The 17,323-nt window shown below is 42.9% G+C and overlaps 1 protein-coding gene across 3 annotated transcripts; it reads left to right on the forward strand.

The window, feature by feature from the left end:
• The first annotated feature begins 1,310 nt into the window (after positions 1 to 1,310).
• Positions 1,311 to 14,296, forward strand: suox (sulfite oxidase). Of its 3 annotated transcripts, none has more exons than XM_035386724.1 (4): positions 1,311 to 1,410; positions 6,229 to 6,300; positions 8,108 to 8,303; positions 10,729 to 14,296. In XM_035386724.1, the coding sequence occupies exons 2-4, from the start codon at positions 6,242 to 6,244 to the stop codon at positions 12,259 to 12,261; spliced, it is 1,788 nt and encodes a 595-aa protein (XP_035242615.1). In that variant the 5' UTR covers positions 1,311 to 1,410; positions 6,229 to 6,241; the 3' UTR covers positions 12,262 to 14,296. The 3 variants fall into 3 exon arrangements, with proteins under 3 accessions (XP_035242615.1, XP_035242614.1, XP_035242618.1); XM_035386723.1 differs by lacking the exon at positions 1,311 to 1,410 and adding an exon at positions 1,450 to 1,894; XM_035386727.1 differs by lacking the exon at positions 1,311 to 1,410 and adding an exon at positions 4,140 to 6,068.
• The last annotated feature ends 3,027 nt before the right edge of the window (positions 14,297 to 17,323 follow it).

The following is a 17,323-nucleotide window of genomic DNA, read 5'->3' on the forward strand; positions in this document are numbered from 1 at the left end:
GATGACTATAAAAGTATTCAATAAATTCTTAGATCAAAAGCTAAAACAACATTTTATTGGCTAGTTGATTGAGACTCAGAGAGTCTCTGAGACTCTGTTAAAGGAAACCATTGTCATATTTAGAACTGCTTATTATTTTCCCAAAAAACATTTTAAATGGTTTACAATTCTGTAAACCATTTAAAAATATTTATGGAGAATCTGCTCAACCTTTACATTCAATCAACAAAGAAAGCTACTTAAGGCTGCGGCTTACCCTGGATTGTCCGCTGGACAGCCAGTAAGTAGTTTTTAGTACTATTATCTCAAATTAATTTTGTTTTCCATTAAGACTGGAGAGACTAAAGGGACAGCTGGGATGACATCACGTGCCTTATAAAAAAAGAACTGCAGGAGTTAATGACGTCATGCACTAGCCAACCACAACTTACTGCTCTTGTGTGAGTTCTCGAGTCAGAACCTAATTTTTCTACTTGCTTGTAATGCTGAAATAAAACGAAGAAATAAAAACTCAAAGTTGTAAGTGACGACTTGAAGTTTAATTTCTTATTATAAAAAGAATGCGGTTTGCATAAGAACTACGGCGTGATATTCCTCTCATATGAAGTTACAGATTGCCATAGAAATAAATGCGCATACAACCTTCTCACACAGTATTATGAACACAGCCTGTTCACAGTAAACATTGTCTTTCAGCTGCAACAAGCATTGTGTGTCAACTGCAGTGTGCTTAGCTGTGGTTTAAAACTCAAGTTTAAACCCCTACACCACACAACTTCATTCACAACTGGAACTGCTATTCAAATCTGTGAACTACGAATGTGCTGTTCCAGTTTTATTACAATTCTGTGGTCTAGAGGTTTAAGGCTGAGGTTTAAACAACCACATTGAAATTGACATCACAGGTCTATTATTGCTATTTTTGGCTGAGTTGTAGTTGAAATTTTGTAGACATCACTAGTAGTATCACCAATATTAATAGAGGATTATTTTAGAACAAGGAGTAGTTAAGATGATTTATGTACAATAATGAATGCGTGTCAAATCATCTTCACTACTCCTTGTTCTAAAATAATCCTCTATTAATATTGGTGATTGGCCGTAATCAGGGTAGATGTATATTTTACCACCAATAATTGTACCCTGACCCTGAAGTTGGTGCTATACATTTACAGGCTACTCGTTAAAGTAAACTAAATATTCATTAATTTCACTTTCAACATCATAACACGGACTGATGGGAGCGAATGGGAATAATGTCAAAAGAAACCGGCAGTAGGCTATTCGGCGAGCCCCATTACTCCATGTGATATCATCCCAGTTGTCCCCTTGGTCTGGGAATCGCACCAAGTTTACGCGTGCTGAGGAGTTATTTGGCCCGGGCCACCGGCAAAGCGCTGTCAAGTTCAGGTAAATATCCGTTTAGTGTCCAAAATATGATAGGTAGACTATGGCTGGCTAGCCTGTGTGTAAAAACATTATTGTTTTGTAAAATAAGCTGGAATGCTAGTTTGATTCATGTGGCTAGCTAGCTATATTACCTAACTTAGCTGAACGTTCACTTGTGGAAGGGTAACTGGAAAGAAAAATTGTTCCACAGTGAGTAATTCAGTTCCACCTACGACGCTGTTCTTCTGTTGATTTTGGACGAATTGTGCTTTGGAAGATGGTTGGAAGTTGACGTTGGATGGTTGGAATGTAGCCAGCAAGCAAATATTTAACTACAACACCATAACGATGCTGGTGTAGTTAACTAGGTGGCTCGGTTGCCATTCTACTGTGTTGCTAGTTTGCGAGTCCTGACACGGTTCACTGCTTCACGTGGACAGGGGGACACTGACTTTATCGTCTTATCTCCAGAAGGTGCGAGTGGCTGTGACTTTAGACAAGTGTGGTAAGCGTACGTTCAATAATTAAACCGGAATATACTGTTATTTGAATTTCTTTCTCAGTTTTTTGATTGGTAAAATTGTGAGAAATTGTTGATATGTACGTTAGCCGAGCTGCTGTATTACATTACAGGCATTTGGCAGACGCTCTTATCCAGAGCGTATTATCTTAGTCTATTGCAAACCAGGGTTAAAAAGATACAGAATTAAGCGTTTTCTGACAACCTGCATGCCAGGACAATATACGATATTTGTCTTCCGTTAAATCGTCATTTAGGTTGCTGACATGTTGCTAGCTAACGTGAATTGTAGCTTGTCATATGGATAGCCAGTTAACCTAGGGCTAACGCAGCGCTAACGCTCGAAGGCGTAGGTAGTAATATCCTCATTCAGCTTTCGGAATTCGTTCATTAACTGAAAATTGTAACCAATATTAATGACTTCAGTTTCCATTTAGCTAGTGTTACCTTAAGCTCGGAAGACACAGGGCTACGCAAGCCTGCTCAATGGCTGTCAAATGCAATTCCATGTAATTCCATAGACTAATGTTAGACTAGCTGACTTTATCCTGCAAGTGTGTTTTTGGTGATTTTAGCCAGGGCCATCTGGATTTCAACAGCGCAATGAACATGCTACAGTAGCATGCAGATTTAAAAAGAAAAGCTTAAGCGATTCTTATGTCTTGCAATTGGTTTCATGCGAGCTAGTTTCATGTAGCCAACTAGCGCCTGAGAAATTTCGAGAGCTGAGGTTTGCTAGCCAGCTAGCTAGACTAATTCGAATAATAATGGACCTATATGAGTGAATGATGTTTGCTTGCTAGTAAGTATAGCGGACACATTGCCAGTCTGCCAGCGTTCGCTGAATGCTTTACCAATTTCAAATAACTTAATACCTGCCCGGGCTAGTGTCTAGTTTGTTGGTTTTGCACATAGGCTATGTGGAGCAAATTTCTTGTAAATATCGAATCGTTAACGCTGAATCATATTGTGTATTCATTGTTTCTGGTTGTAAATATTCTAGCATGTTTAATTCGCCCTGCTTGAGGATTTGGGTTTGGGTTTTGGTTAAGGTTATTTACAAGTTAACGTAAAGCTGTGACATGAAAAATAAGATGCAGTTCTTTTCCTTTCGTTATCAGTTTCCTTAGACCTGGATCATACAATTCCAACCGCATCGCCAGGAGCTATAGTTTCTTGTTTAAATTCCAGTGCAAGTTTATAAAATGAACAGACTTACTTTTTCATTCATTTAGGCCTATGAAAGAAAGACCTTATTCTGGTCGGGGACTGAAAGTTTTTTCGGAGTGAATAAAAGGATGTATGACGTGGAAATATGATTGACAACTATATTTAAAAAAATTTAAATGCGTTTAGAACAATTATTAATTATCTTAAGACGTGTCAAACAGTGGAAATAATCGTCTCCAACATTTTAGCGCCGCCGACGCTATCAGGGCAACTTTGAAACATTATCTCGCCTGAGGCTGATTTATGACGAATAGTAAAACGTTTAAGTTTCAGTAATCAATTATGGACGGATCATATGATATTGGTATCAGTTTATAACCCGTCCAGGAGTAGTAAGATGTAGTCCTAGATGGTCCTCTTTTTTTTCTTCTCAAAAGCGTCTGGTCGGATAGATTCTTTAACGTTTTGATGATTTCATTTGGAAGGGGAAAAGCTAATTTCGTTGGGTTTATTAAGTTTTAATTTATTACTGTAATTTGCTGTGTGCATGTTTAATGTGATTTGTCGGTGGAACGGTTTCTTTGTCAAACTTTAACCACTCTCTGACCGGGCGGCGATCCAGTATTTACTTGTTGTGAACCCTGAGTCTCTCCCCGATTCGTCAGTTTAGGGGGCGTTGGAAACATGTCCAGAGCTCTTTGATTGTTTTGCCGAGAGACCAGTGAGCTCCAAGGCGCGCGTTTTGTATAGCAGCTGAGGTCCAGTGAACCAAACCGGGCACGCTAGTTAGCTCCCCCAAATTAGATGATTTTCTTGCGAAAACATCGTCCACATAGACCATGAAACAGTGGGTTTCAAATGCTGCAAGCAACATGCAGACCTGCTGTAGGCTCAGATATTAGCTGCGTTGGTGGATTAATTCTGGCATCCATATGCAATATCCATTTCTCTCATGAAAGTTTCTACGGAACGTGCAGTTGTTTTTTTCGGGTCAAACATCCACTCTTTGGTCTTGCCTGTCCAGAGATCAGTGTTCCAGACATCTTGTGGTTCATTGAGGAGCAATTTTGCAAGCCTCCTGGCTACCCTTCCATGAAAGCTATGCTTGTTCAGTCTTTTCCTAATGGTGGAGTAATGAACTGTAGCATTTACCATGTTGACAGAGGCCTGTAGGTCCATGAAAGTAACTTCAGGGTTCTTAGCAATTTTTTGGAGCATTAAGTGGGCTCATCTTGGGATGAATTTGTTGGGACTCCCACTCCTGAGTAGATTGCTGTCCATCTTGAATGTTCTCCATTTGTAAATGATCTGTTGAATAATGGACTTCATATTGTTTAGAAATGGCTTTAAACCCTTGCTTCTCTGAGATCAACACAGATATATTTTGCCCTTGGTGTGCTGTGTTAACGCAGACCTGATCCAAACAGAAATGTCTGCTTTTATATACAGGTGATAGCACTACCTGATGATCAAGTAATCATGTGCCCATGATTGGCAGCATCGTAAAAACGTCCCATCCCTACTTCAGACCATAAAACCTGAGTGCTCATATACAAGTCACTGTAAAGCCAGCTGGTTATTATAAACTTCCGTAAGTGTGTAAAATATCCTTCATTACGTGAGTCACTAGTTTTTCCACAGGCAGTTTTCACGTGAAATCTCAGTGTGAAATCAGGAGAGCCTTCTTTGATCACTGTCCAAATCATCTTGATAAGTTGTCATGGTCAATTTTCACGGTATCTTTTGTCATTAGCCTACTTGATGATGCTTGTAAACGTTTGTTGTAAAGATATGCATCTTTCTCCTGAAGTTGGTTGTAAAGGACAAGTAGTTTTTTTTTTTTTTGTGAAGTAGTTGGATAATTTTTTTTGTCTGTCCCAGAACTCCCTCCGTGACATCAGTGTTCTTTTCTTGTGCCAATAATTTGTGCAATAATAACGTGAAATTGAGTTCAGATCAACCGTTCCTGTCAAATCATGGATTTCAAGAGGGAGCTTTGTCAGATCAAGTCTGCCAACTTGCTTGGGGGCCAAAAACCTACAGGGGGAAAATTAAAGAATTTAGTTTCCATACAACAAGTCATACCTGATGGTTTCTTGATGGTGAAGGGTGATCTGTTAATTTGACTACACAATAGCCTATATTGAATCAGTCTGCATGAAATTTACCAGGTAGATACTGGTGCACTTGGTTACCCAATGACTTTTTGTTCGAAATTATGTCCATATTACTTTCCTTCTGCTCCCTGTGTTAGGAAAACAGATAGCTTTTATGAGGTTATTAACCACTAAGTGCATGATTAGTCAGGTCATTGTGCTGATCCAGTGTCTATGGACACTCCATAGGATATTGATTGTAATGAAATTTTAAATTAATAATGGTGAGTCATGTGATTAAGAAAGTGAACAATCCCTTCAAAACATAACTTTTATAAAGGTAGCGTCTGTTCTTTCCTGGTCGTTTTTTCCATCAGATGAACAAAAAATGAGATATTTCCAGATAAAATTCAAAAACTGAAGCAGGGAATACAAAGCAAGCCTTCATGCTTTATAGCTGGCTGACATTTTTCATTTGAACCTGGCGCACAATGCACAAGTTGACAGGCGGTGTGGTGAAATTCACATTGAAGGGGTGGCTCACTCAAAAATAGGGTTGGGTATCATTTAGATTTTATTGATTCCGGTTACCATTTTAATTCTGTCGAATCCGGTTCTTATCGAATCCTGGTTCTGATACCTGTCACACTGTTTGAGTGCAAAAAGAAACCAAAATGTGTTGTACGCCAAACCAATGGTGGAGGTGGATGGGTGAGGTGGAATGGGAGGTTTGCTGTTGTGGCCGAAAAATCTGTGGAATCTGTGTGACGCTGTCGAGTCAGCATGGACCAGAATCCCGAAGGAATGTTTGCCGCACCTTGCTGTTGAATCCCTGTCCTGAAGATGTCAAGCTGTTCCTGAGGCAAAAATGGGTCCTACCTGGTATTAGATAGGTGTGCCTAATAAAGTGGACACTGTCTGTGTGTCTGTGTGTCTGTGTGTGTGTGTGTGTGTGTGTGCGTGCTGGCCTAGACAGAGTATTATTATTAATGGGTATACATATAATGTAAACAGACATTTTATTTGTTTATTTTTGCTGTTTTATTTCCATAGGTGACCAAATGCAATGCTGCTCTTCAGACACTGTCCAGGTCTTACCCGGGTTGGGCTGCTCAAGCCTCAGAGGTACGGCTGTGACTTGGCTTCCCTGTCTCAGGCTCTCGTAAAAAATCCCATGGATCAGTTTTCACACAACCTTTGCACCATGTTAATGTGGAAGTTATAAAAACGTACAATGTGAAAGTTATAAACTGTTAGTCATTGCTCATTGAGACCAATGATTACGCATTGGTCCTTATAAAACACAAAAGGGTGCTTATTGTGTGATGTGTTCCCAGCTGGTTGCCTGGCCCTTTATGGCCCGGGTTTCTGGTTTCTGCTGCATGGGAGTTCATGCTGATTGGCTAATTTTGGATTTGCACCAGGCAAATTGCTGATATTGTGTCCAACATTCCTCAGAGAGGAAAGTGATATCAGCAGGTCCCTTCTGCCCGTACACAATTTTACCATTGTGTGTTCATTTTGTCGTGAAATTGGGAAGGCAACACTAGATAAGATAAGACACTTTATTTGTCATTGTAGGCATACAACGAAATTAAATGAAATGAAATTACTAAATTGTCCTCTTTTAACCTGACACCGAAACAACTTGCTGACCAGCATTTATAATAGATGGGATTCTTCCTGATTTTTCTTCGCTTGGAAATACTGATTTTCATACCTATAAGGAAACAAAAATTATGTCTATTTGATGTAACATACAAGGTTTTTATTCCAATAGCAGAAATGGCTAAGCACACAAACAGCATGTGCATTTTCAAGCCTTGATCCGTAGAGATACAGTACAGTACACAAAATAGAAAGGATGTAGTGAATCTGTTATTCTTATCAATCTGGCCGGATATTATTGGTCGTCCTGCTGTGATTCAGTTGGCATGTCTGGCTTTTGTAGTTCCTGGTCTCTCATTTCCGGTCGCTATTGTACCATGTTACCGACTGTATTGTAATCATGATAAGATCAAGGGCCAGCAGACAGTCTGGCCCCAGAGCCTGCAAGACATATCCTTCAGACCCAGATGCCTCTGTAGCCACTAGTAGTTGGCTTTATTGCCCTGCATACTGTAGTGCTGTTAAAGAGTGCAATGGTTCTTCCAGTGCATGCTTATGAAATGCATAAGTCCTCTTTTACGTTTACAGTCTGAAAATCATTAACCAGGAAAAAGTCAAATCCTTGATTTATTTTCAGTATACAGAAACAAAGCTCAGTAGTAAGTTCTGGTTTTGACGCAGCTGAGCATTGATAACAGACTTCAATCAATGCAAACATCAGTGAATACACTGGGAAGTGTGTAAACGAATATGCAATTCCTAAGTGAGATAGTTTGCTAGCTTAGGCTACTCCATCCAGATTAATTTAGGCAAATGGATAAATTAGCTGGTCAGTCACAGTAATACGAGGTTTCAGTGTACTATCGACATTATGGAAGTGATGTGGGACCAATACACTTTTGATGGTCAATTGAAGTTGTAAGTTGATTAGCTTCCTCATTCTTTGCGGAACTTGAATTCTGCACGCGTCTTGCCGAAAGTTAAATATGGTAACATGGATGGAGTTATCGGACCTGTATGGTTTGTTGGGAAAGTGGACGCTGTGGCTGTTCGAGTGCATTCTGGGTCACAGCAGCTCAACAGTGCTGAAATGGGGAGGCCTAGTGTCTGGGACACTGCAGTGCTGTGAGTGACCCAATCTGGTTTGAAGATGCAGACGGCGGACATCGTTTCTCTGTCAAATTTTGCTTTGTGACTGCGCCCCTTTAATAGTGCATGCACGTTTAAGTGCTGTCGCGTATCTTTTCTATTTTACGTCTGAGTGTGTGGCTGTAAGCTGGTTGGTTCCCTGCGGGATGTAAAATGTCTGTTCTCTGTTGCGCAGGTTCCAGCCGAGGCCCGGGGCGGCCTCTGCTCTGGCCCCGTGGGCTCGCTGGGGCAGCGGCGGTGGCGGCGATGGCGGCGGGGGGCGCGACTCGGGGCAGTACTTCCACGGTCGCGCCCCTGGCTGGGGCCACCTGTTTGCCGGGCTGCTGGCGGGGACAGGCGCTGTACTGGCTTACGGCCTTCACCAAAACCGGGTGCGTACTGCTTTCCTCTTTTTAAAAGGGAGTAACACATGCTTTAAATCTCAGGCTGAGTTCTGTCAGCACAACAAAGGGGCAGTGGTAGAGCTGGATGATTATAGCCATTATCATGGTAAAATTTGCTATGATAACAATATAATAAACTTTGGAGTTATTTTCTATAGGCATTACTCTTGCATCCTGTTGTGTATACTCCTCAGTCTACAACATCACATAGCATGCATGCAAATAAAAGCAATAGCTAAGGACAGCCAATCAGGCCTCAGGATAGGCCTGTGTAACAGCTTCACATTGTTGACGTGTACACACAACTGCTAAAGAATTATCACCCCTGTTGAGCTGGAAAGACACGAGATGAACCGGTCTGAGAGCGGGAAGAAGTTTCCCAGGGAGTGGCACAAACAAACTAAAACAACACTAACTTCTCATATACAATAAAACAGCAGTTTTACTGCATTTTACTGTTTTTACAGTGTGTTTATTCTTCAATAGTCCTAGAAGCAGTCCCAGCTACCCAGGGGCCTCGTACATATCCGTAGACTGCTGCTCCCGTCGAGCTTGCTTGTTTAATTTGCAGCTCACCCCATACTTCCTTCTAGCACAGGGTTTTTGGGTTTCCCTTTCAGTCACCTGCGAATTAAGGCCTTCAGGACAGAACTAAGCTGAAAATCTTTTACAAACTTCATATAGCTACAGCATTGGGATAAATTTAGGTTACAGTAACATGCGCAAGAAGGTTTTTTATTTTAAATTTGTTTTCAATGCAGGGACTAACTCCTCAGACCTCAATAGGATCAGAGACCCTTGGAGTTAACTTAATCTGTCCCATCTGTTGTTATTAATTGTCCCTGAACAGGAGAGCCCCATGTTCTTTAAGTAGTTAAAATACGTCTGAAGTTCCTTCAATATGTGAGGCTCTTCTTTCCTGAGGTTTGACACAGTGCTGGATACTCTCTAGAGCAGTGGAAACCAACCCTGTTCCTGGAGATCTACTGTCCTGTAGGTTTTCCCTCCAACTCTAACAAAGCACAGCTCATTCATCAGCTGGACGTGTCATTGAGCTGTGATTTAGTAGAGTCAGGCATGCCAGATTAGAGTTGAAATGAAAATCTACAGGATGGTACATCTCCAGGAACAGGGTTGGTTACCACTGCTCTAGACCAGCGATGAACCACTCCAGTCCTGGAGGGCTGGTTTTTGTTCCAAAATTTTTTTAAATTTTAGCTCTATAAACTGAGCTGGTTCTTCAGGATGCATTTTCAGTCTTCGGCTGTTGTTAGTGCATTCGCAAATGTTACCTCAATATGTGATTGAGCTAACAATGTAATTAGCAGAAGAAGTTGGCACAAAATCCTGAAACAAATCAATCCTAATTGTGCACCCCTCCTACCCCAGTCATAAAGAAAAGCCTGTAACAGCTGAACTTTCTGGCGATTCTGTGATTTTCAGTTTTTTTTCCTGGAGGTTTTACACCTCTTAAATGCCGTAGCCAAACTATAAAACTGGATTTATACTGCAGAAGCTAAAATGTACAGCACTCTGGTCATGGATGCAAGAGTTCCCCTGAGGTTTGAACAGATGACCCTCAGGTCCACAGTTCAGTGCTATTCAATTATGTGACAATGTTCCAGGTTCTTTCTTAGCATTTGTGTAACTCTTTTAGTGCCCGTGCACAATGAACTCTTTGGAAAGAACAGTTGTAGCTGAAACTCTGAAATGCTGACACTGCAGAAAGAATGTGACTGATGTGAACCCACAGCGCTGGACAATTGGGCCAGTCGGTCAGTGTTCTATTTGCCTTGGGTACCTTTCCACTCGCTTTTGTAAGGAGATTTAACAGAGTAATTGAATTAAAAGTTTCAAAAAGCTAATCTGCGGTGCTTGTAAAAAAATCTAATAAAATAAAAATAAAAATCTGCCAATTAAGAAATTATGAACTAGCTTCATCATTCTTGGTGGTTTCGACCAATCACAGATGCAGAAGTAGAAGACTTCTCTTTAGCCTGGGGATTTCGAATTTTGAGGCAAGACTGAGGATAAACCAATTGTCAGAGTGATAATATAGTCTCTTAGCTTGCTAGCAATAAATAAAGGTAGATGAGCTGGCTAGATAACTGCCCTTATTGCGTCCATGTTACTTCAGCAAATGGCTGTTTTATTTTACGAGTTAGTATGTCAAACTTATATGATACTAAAATGCCTTTCCCACAGCCATGTGCTTATCAAGTTACTACTGTGCCACCTTCATAGAGGCTGTCATACATACCCCCTGCCTTGGACAAAGACTCCTACACAATCCAATCGTTTTAGATTCATACACTATGGAAATGCTTCTTATCTCTTTCGCACTTGGTTCAGAGAGTCTCAGAGTCCAGGTTGTGTCTTGCTTGCATCTGACCTGTGCCTTGGTTGCGTTTAGGTGGAACGGGCGGCCACCACCGCCCAGCCCGTGGGGGAAGCCCCAAAGTTCCCCATCTTCACGCAGGAGGAAGTGGCTAAGCACCGCACCCTGGCCGACGGCGTGTGGGTGACCTACAAGGGCGGGGTTTATGACATCACCGACTTTGTGGCGGTGCACCCGGGCGGCTCCAAGATCATGCTGGCGGCCGGGGGGGCGCTGGAGCCCTTCTGGGCCATGTACGCCGTGCACGGGCAGGAGCACGTGCTGGAGATCCTGTCCGAGTACAAGGTGGGCGAGCTCTGCCTGCAGGACCAGCGGCAGCAGCAGGTGGCGGGGGCCTCGTGCTCCGACCCCTACTCCGGCGACCCCCCCAGGCACCCCGCGCTGAGGGTCAACAGCCAGAAGCCCTTCAACGCCGAGCCCCCGTCCGAGATCCTGTCGGAGAACTTCATCACCCCCACGGCCTTCTTCTTCAAGCGGAACCACCTCCCCGTGCCCGAGGTGGACCCCGCCACCTACCGGCTGGAGGTCGAGGGGCTGCCGAACGGGCCGCTGTCCCTGTCGCTGGACGAGCTGAAGACGCGCTTCCCCAAGCACACGGTGACGGCCACCCTGCAGTGCGCCGGCAACCGCCGCTCGGAGATGAACCGCGTCAAGCAGGTCAAGGGGCTCAACTGGGGCATCGCCGCCATCAGCAACGCCACCTGGGCGGGCGCCCGCCTCCGCGACGTGCTGCTGGCCGGCGGGTACGCCCCCGGCGGCGGCGCCGTCCGCCACGTGCAGTTCGAGGGCCTGGACAAGGACGTGACGGGCACCACCTACGGGGCGTCCATCCCCGTGGGCAAGGCGCTGAGCGAGGAGGGCGACGTCCTGCTGGCCTACGAGATGAACGGCGAGGAGCTGCCGGCCGACCACGGCTTCCCCGTGCGGGCGGTGGTGCCGGGCACGGTGGGGGCGCGCAACGTCAAGTGGCTGGGCCGGATCGTGCTGAGCGCGGAGGAGAGCGCCAGCCACTGGCAGCAGAACGACTACAAGGGCTTCGCGCCCTGCACCGACTGGGACACGGTGGACTTCAAGTCGGCGCCGGCCATCCAGGAGCTGCCGGTGCAGTCGGCCATCACGCAGCCGACGGAGGGCGGCGTGGTGGAGCGCTCCGCCGAGGAGGTGACGGTCAAGGGCTACGCCTGGAGCGGGGGCGGGCGGGAGGTGGTGCGGGTGGACGTGTCGCTGGACGGGGGCCGGACGTGGCAGGTGGCCCGGCTGCGGGGCGGGGAGGTGGAGGTGGAGGAGGAGGGGGAGGGGGATGGGGAGGAGGGGGAGGAGCGGAGGAGCGTCTCCCCGCCTCCGCCCCCTCCGGGCCGGGCCTGGGCCTGGAAGCTGTGGGAGCTGACGGCGCCCCTGCCCGAGGACGCCCGGGAGCTGGAGATCGTGTGCAAGGCGGTGGACAGCAGCTACAACGTGCAGCCCGACTCGGTGGGGCCCATATGGAACCTCCGGGGCGTCCTGAGCAACGCCTGGCACCGCGTCCGGGTGACCGTGAGCGAGGACTAGGACCGCCCGTGGGTTCCCCCTCAGACCGAGTTCGGCTCAGCGCACACAGAGCCGCGTTCTGATCCGGACTGAACCTCCAGGGGCCCCGGGCCAGGGCCCCAGGGCCCCACACACTGTTCGTCTGTGAGAGGGGGAGGAATCCGCTCTGCTCTGTAACTTGGTCTCAGCTTTGAATAGGAAAATGCAGCGATGAAAGAAAAAACACCGTTACTGACTCAGGACCGAAAATTCAAAGCAGGATCCTCCTACCGTCTGTTTCCTTCACGCACAAACAGAAGGACCTTTTTCGTGGTTGTGAGAAATGAATTGGGGTAAATGGCTTTGGTGGAAAACTAGGTTTATGAAGACATAGCGGCCTGGGAGATTATAACCCAACAGCTGCTTAAAATACACCAAACACATAAGCTCACTGCAGTCTATCCCTTGGAAGGTTCTAGAAGACTCCTTCACATTTGGATTCTGTAATTCTGTACAATTTTAAAATAATCTTTATTTTATCAAAAATTTATCAAATTTTTTAATTTAGTCACCCACTTTAAATTTTATATGAAAACGATATAATTATCTGCTTCCTACTTTGAGAAGCTAATAAAAATAAACACATTTTATTTTCAGCATGACCAAAGAACGTCACTGGATTCCCTACCTTCCAGTGATTGCTTATGATAAAGTCATGAAACACTAATGTTCTAACTACAAAATATAATATTTCAGAATTTGTACTATATTATGCCGGCTGCTCTAACATAACTGATACCTGCTTGTTTGGCTCCGCCTACGGCTTCTGATAAGTGTCTGACAGTCACTGGCGAACAAGCAAGAAGGACATCAATGGTTTCACATTTTATTTGGGCCAGGCGCCAACCATGTGAAAGTATGCTTTTATTTAGCCTTTTATCATTTTAATTTTCCTTTATCCGTGAATATCTTATTTGTCACAAAACTTGGGTGATCTTTGTACTTGGTTGGTTCAAGTGACGCTACCACTCAATTGTGCCATTTATGTGTTCCATGGAGTATTCCACTGAATATTCCATCAATAATGATTGGTCTGTGATTGTGAAATTTTAGATACTTTATAAATGATCAAAAAGTCTTACAAATCTCTTAGCAATTGTATGGCTGCCACATGCCCGTCAACTGCTTTATTTATCGTCGTTGCGTTTAAATTATCCGGTCATGACCTGGTGGTGGGTCTGGCCTTTTTGTGGATTTCATTTTTTTTTCCGTCCACACCTTCATAGGAACTAGCCAGAGATTTAGGGTTTTAACAAACAAGCTAAGCTCATGCTAACATTTGATAGACGTAGACTGCTTTAAATAAAGCTCACTAAACATGATTTAAGACTATTCTTACATCTTGTTAAATGATAATTGTAATTTCCATTTGATGTCTGTATGCACGGTTTCAAATGTAGGTAGACAATTATTCTTAATTTGACAGGTGTCATGATGATTCATGTTTGTTGGGTTCATTATTGGAGTCAAGAAGCTATATTTCAAAAGGCAGAATTCTGCTTATTGGTTTGTTATGGATTTAAAGATGTGATTTGCAGTGAAGGGATTTGGTGACTGTTTTGTAAAGAATAGAAAATTTACCTGTAGTCATTAATGTTGGATATTTGGTTAAAAATTGTTCAGCCACGTTTAAAGTAGGATAAAGGTATTCATACTGGATATTTTACTTAGTGTGTCCGTTACTGCTGAAACCGGGTAGCACAGGTTTTGTTCCTGGGTCTTAAACAAACTGAAGACTGAGTAATCAAGGGACAAAAAGCACTTTAATTGTTTGTTTCTGTGTCATAACAGTGTTGAATCCCTTTCCTAACATTCATGTGTCATCTTGAATCATTTGCAATTCCAGCAGGTCTACTACAGTGCCTTAAGATTTGTTTTAAAATAGTATAATTTATTGGTGTATGATCAATCATATTTTATTTTTAGACATTGTCTAATTAAATTACGTGCAATTTATGAATGCAACAGTGTGGTTGTGCTTTTCATGATGGTGTAATAAAAATGTATTTTTCTGTGTTTTGTGTGTTTTGGTCTACTGATCTTGTGGCTGAACTGGGTCTGAACATAATACTTTCAGGAAAATGTAATATTCTTCAACTCCAGACTTTCTGTTGAGTTGTAATGTTCTGGGCCAAGTGAGACTAATGATACAGGCTAGTAGCCAGAAAGGTGGCCACAATACAGATGCTGTCTTTTAGTAATAGACAGAATTTTGGTTCAGTTACTCGCCAGGCAGTGTCTTTGCTAAACAGCTAGCCAAATAATTTTATTAATATATTTATATTGAATATTTATATTTTTGTAGAGTTGGTGACATTAAAGGGGAGTTACACTTTATAACACTTCTGCTTCTCATGACTGATATTGTCCTTCTAATGAATGTGTCGCCCTTCATTTTTCGATTAGTTATTTCATTATGTTAATATTTTACGCTGTTTTGTTGTTTTCCTTCACAAATGCAGGAAGTAGACCCAGGCAGTTTAGTGTCGAACTCGAGGATGCATATCACTGCGCGACTTCTGATGTGGGCGTACCTGCAGACAATAACATTAGGTTGGTCGTAGAAATAGTGTTGTATGACTACTAGCTAGCGAAACCGAAAATGTCTGAAGATGAAGGAGATTTTGTTTTTGATCATGGGATTGTTGTGCCCTATCGATTCGAGCCGGAATACACAGAAGAAGACCTGGCTAATTTGCAGGCTGATCGTGCAAGAGCGAGTCAGGAGTGGGCCGAGATTGAGGAACCACAGGCTATTCCCAGGACAAACGGCAACTGGTGGTAGACATCCTATGTATCACAGACAGATGCGATAGCGTTAGCCAGCCCGCATAGTACCTACCTCGAGCGGTTCGACCAACGATGGGAAACAGCTGGGTACAGCTCCAGGCTTCAGACGGCCGCCTTGGTAGTCAGTGCCTTCAAAGTAGTTGCTGCATACCCTTAGTCCTTGTTTGCAAACTTCTTCGGCTGTTATGATGGGGTGTCTGATTACATCCAGCCATGTCTGAGTTGCATTGTGTGGAAAACTATGAAAATGTGCTTTCAAGACAAGTTTAACGGGGCAATGTACCTCATTATTACACCAACATCGCACCAAACCAAAGCTAGCAGACGTTAGTTTGTTCAATTTCAACGCTAAGTTAACGTAATGTTTTGCTTCGCTTCTTCTTGATTTTGCCGTGAAACGAAATCAAAGAAGAAGAAAAAACCGGAAACTGTACTATTATGTGGACTTGAGCTAAAAAAAAAAAAAAAATAGGTCTTTGTCTCTTATGTTAGACATTTAAAATGAAATAACTAATCGAAAAATGAAGGGCGACATATTCATTAGAAGGACAATATCAGTCATGAGAAGCAGAAGTGTTATAAAGTGTAACTCCCTTTTAAGATGCAACCGACTGTTGCAGTTCTCCAACTGTAATCACTAGAGAATTTTGTGGCTCTTGAACCACACTCCTCAGTGTCTGGAGGGAAAATACTCCTGCATCCAGCATCTAGGCAGGTTCATCACAGCTGTAGTTGTTTCAACAAACTTGTTCATTTTTGCCCCAATAGTAGAGATTGGATCTTTTTAGCCATTTATCTCTTATTTATTTATAACCATTGCCTGATTGATGACGGACAGCAGACTTTTGCCTTGTTTTATTTGTGTTCTCTCACCTTCCCCATGTTGATGGGTGAATAAGGGAGTTTGTGTGTCTCCACATATTTATACCCCAGTGAAAACGAAGTCATGCATGACCCCCTAAGAGTTCCTAAAAGCACACTGTGTCCTCTAATGGTGTTTGAGTAGATAAGTCAGGGTCTGCGGGGAAATTGAAGTGGACTCAACTGACTGTATTCAGTTCTCTGTGTTTCATGTGGAATTTCCTATACCACGCAAGCCGGTGTTGGGCGGAACCGATTTTAGAAAGTCAACACAGATTTGATAAAAGGATAGGTGGAGGAACCGAACAACTCAAACAAACATGGCAGAAACTGATTAATCAGCAGTAATAAATGTGCCACTGTGTAGTTTTTCATTGTTTAGAGAGGTGTGTATTTGTTTGTGCTCAGTTTACCACCTGTGGAACTGTTAACCTGGGTCAGATATACCCAGGATATTACTGGGATTTTAAAGCAATACAGAAGTAAAATATTTGATATGTTATCTTTATCTCCGTTCCAAACAATGTTAGCTGTGAATAGTGAATGGTTGCTAGATTGCACTTAGCAATAAAAGTGTCAATCATTTGATTTGATAAAAATGTGATTTATGTACAGTAGATCCACTCTAATGAAGGCATGGGGGGGTAATAAGTAATGTTTATCAGAGAAAAACTGAAATGAAACAAGGTTATTGATATTTATTGTTTTTAACTGATATTCTCTATTTTCATCTTCAAAGAAACCATGTAGACAAAAAGTCATAAAGCAAATATAGATTATGAATAGTAAATAAAAACTATCCAACTCAGTAATCCTGCTTCATGGAGTACCAGCCCTGGTTAATCAGGTAAAATATGTTGTTTCCCTTGTATTGTGTTCAAGAGGAAGCCGGTCCTGCTGGCTTTGGGTGACTGAGACTGTGCAGATGCACAGGCTTGCCAGCACCAGCAGGAGGCGCCAAAGCCAGTAGGCATGAAGAAGCAATACAGAACTTGAACAATACTTCCTCATGGGCAAAATATTTTATATCAGACAGATATTTGGGATTTAAACTGAATCAAAACAAAACATTTGGTTGTGGCCAAGATTTGCGGCCAAATCAGTGCCACTGTTCTAAAAGGATGACAAAATATTCAAGAAGTAATGCAAAAATGTCTGCATAGCTCTTGATGAGGGCTCTTTCTTCTGCTGAGCTATGTAGGTGTGTTTGTATCTACATCTTGTAAAAGCAGGTTTTGCATTTATATCATATTTTAATTAAATGTTACAGAATTACTGATGAGTTGTCCTATTTCAAGAATACAAACCAAGGTAGCCACCGCTAATTGTAAGGCAGATTTCTTTGCTGATGTGTTGTTTTAATACTTTTTTGCATTCACAAATGGCTTAGAAA

The sequence above is a fragment of the Anguilla anguilla genome, chromosome 13 (genome assembly GCF_013347855.1).
Source record: "Anguilla anguilla isolate fAngAng1 chromosome 13, fAngAng1.pri, whole genome shotgun sequence".
NCBI lineage: Eukaryota > Metazoa > Chordata > Actinopteri > Anguilliformes > Anguillidae > Anguilla > Anguilla anguilla.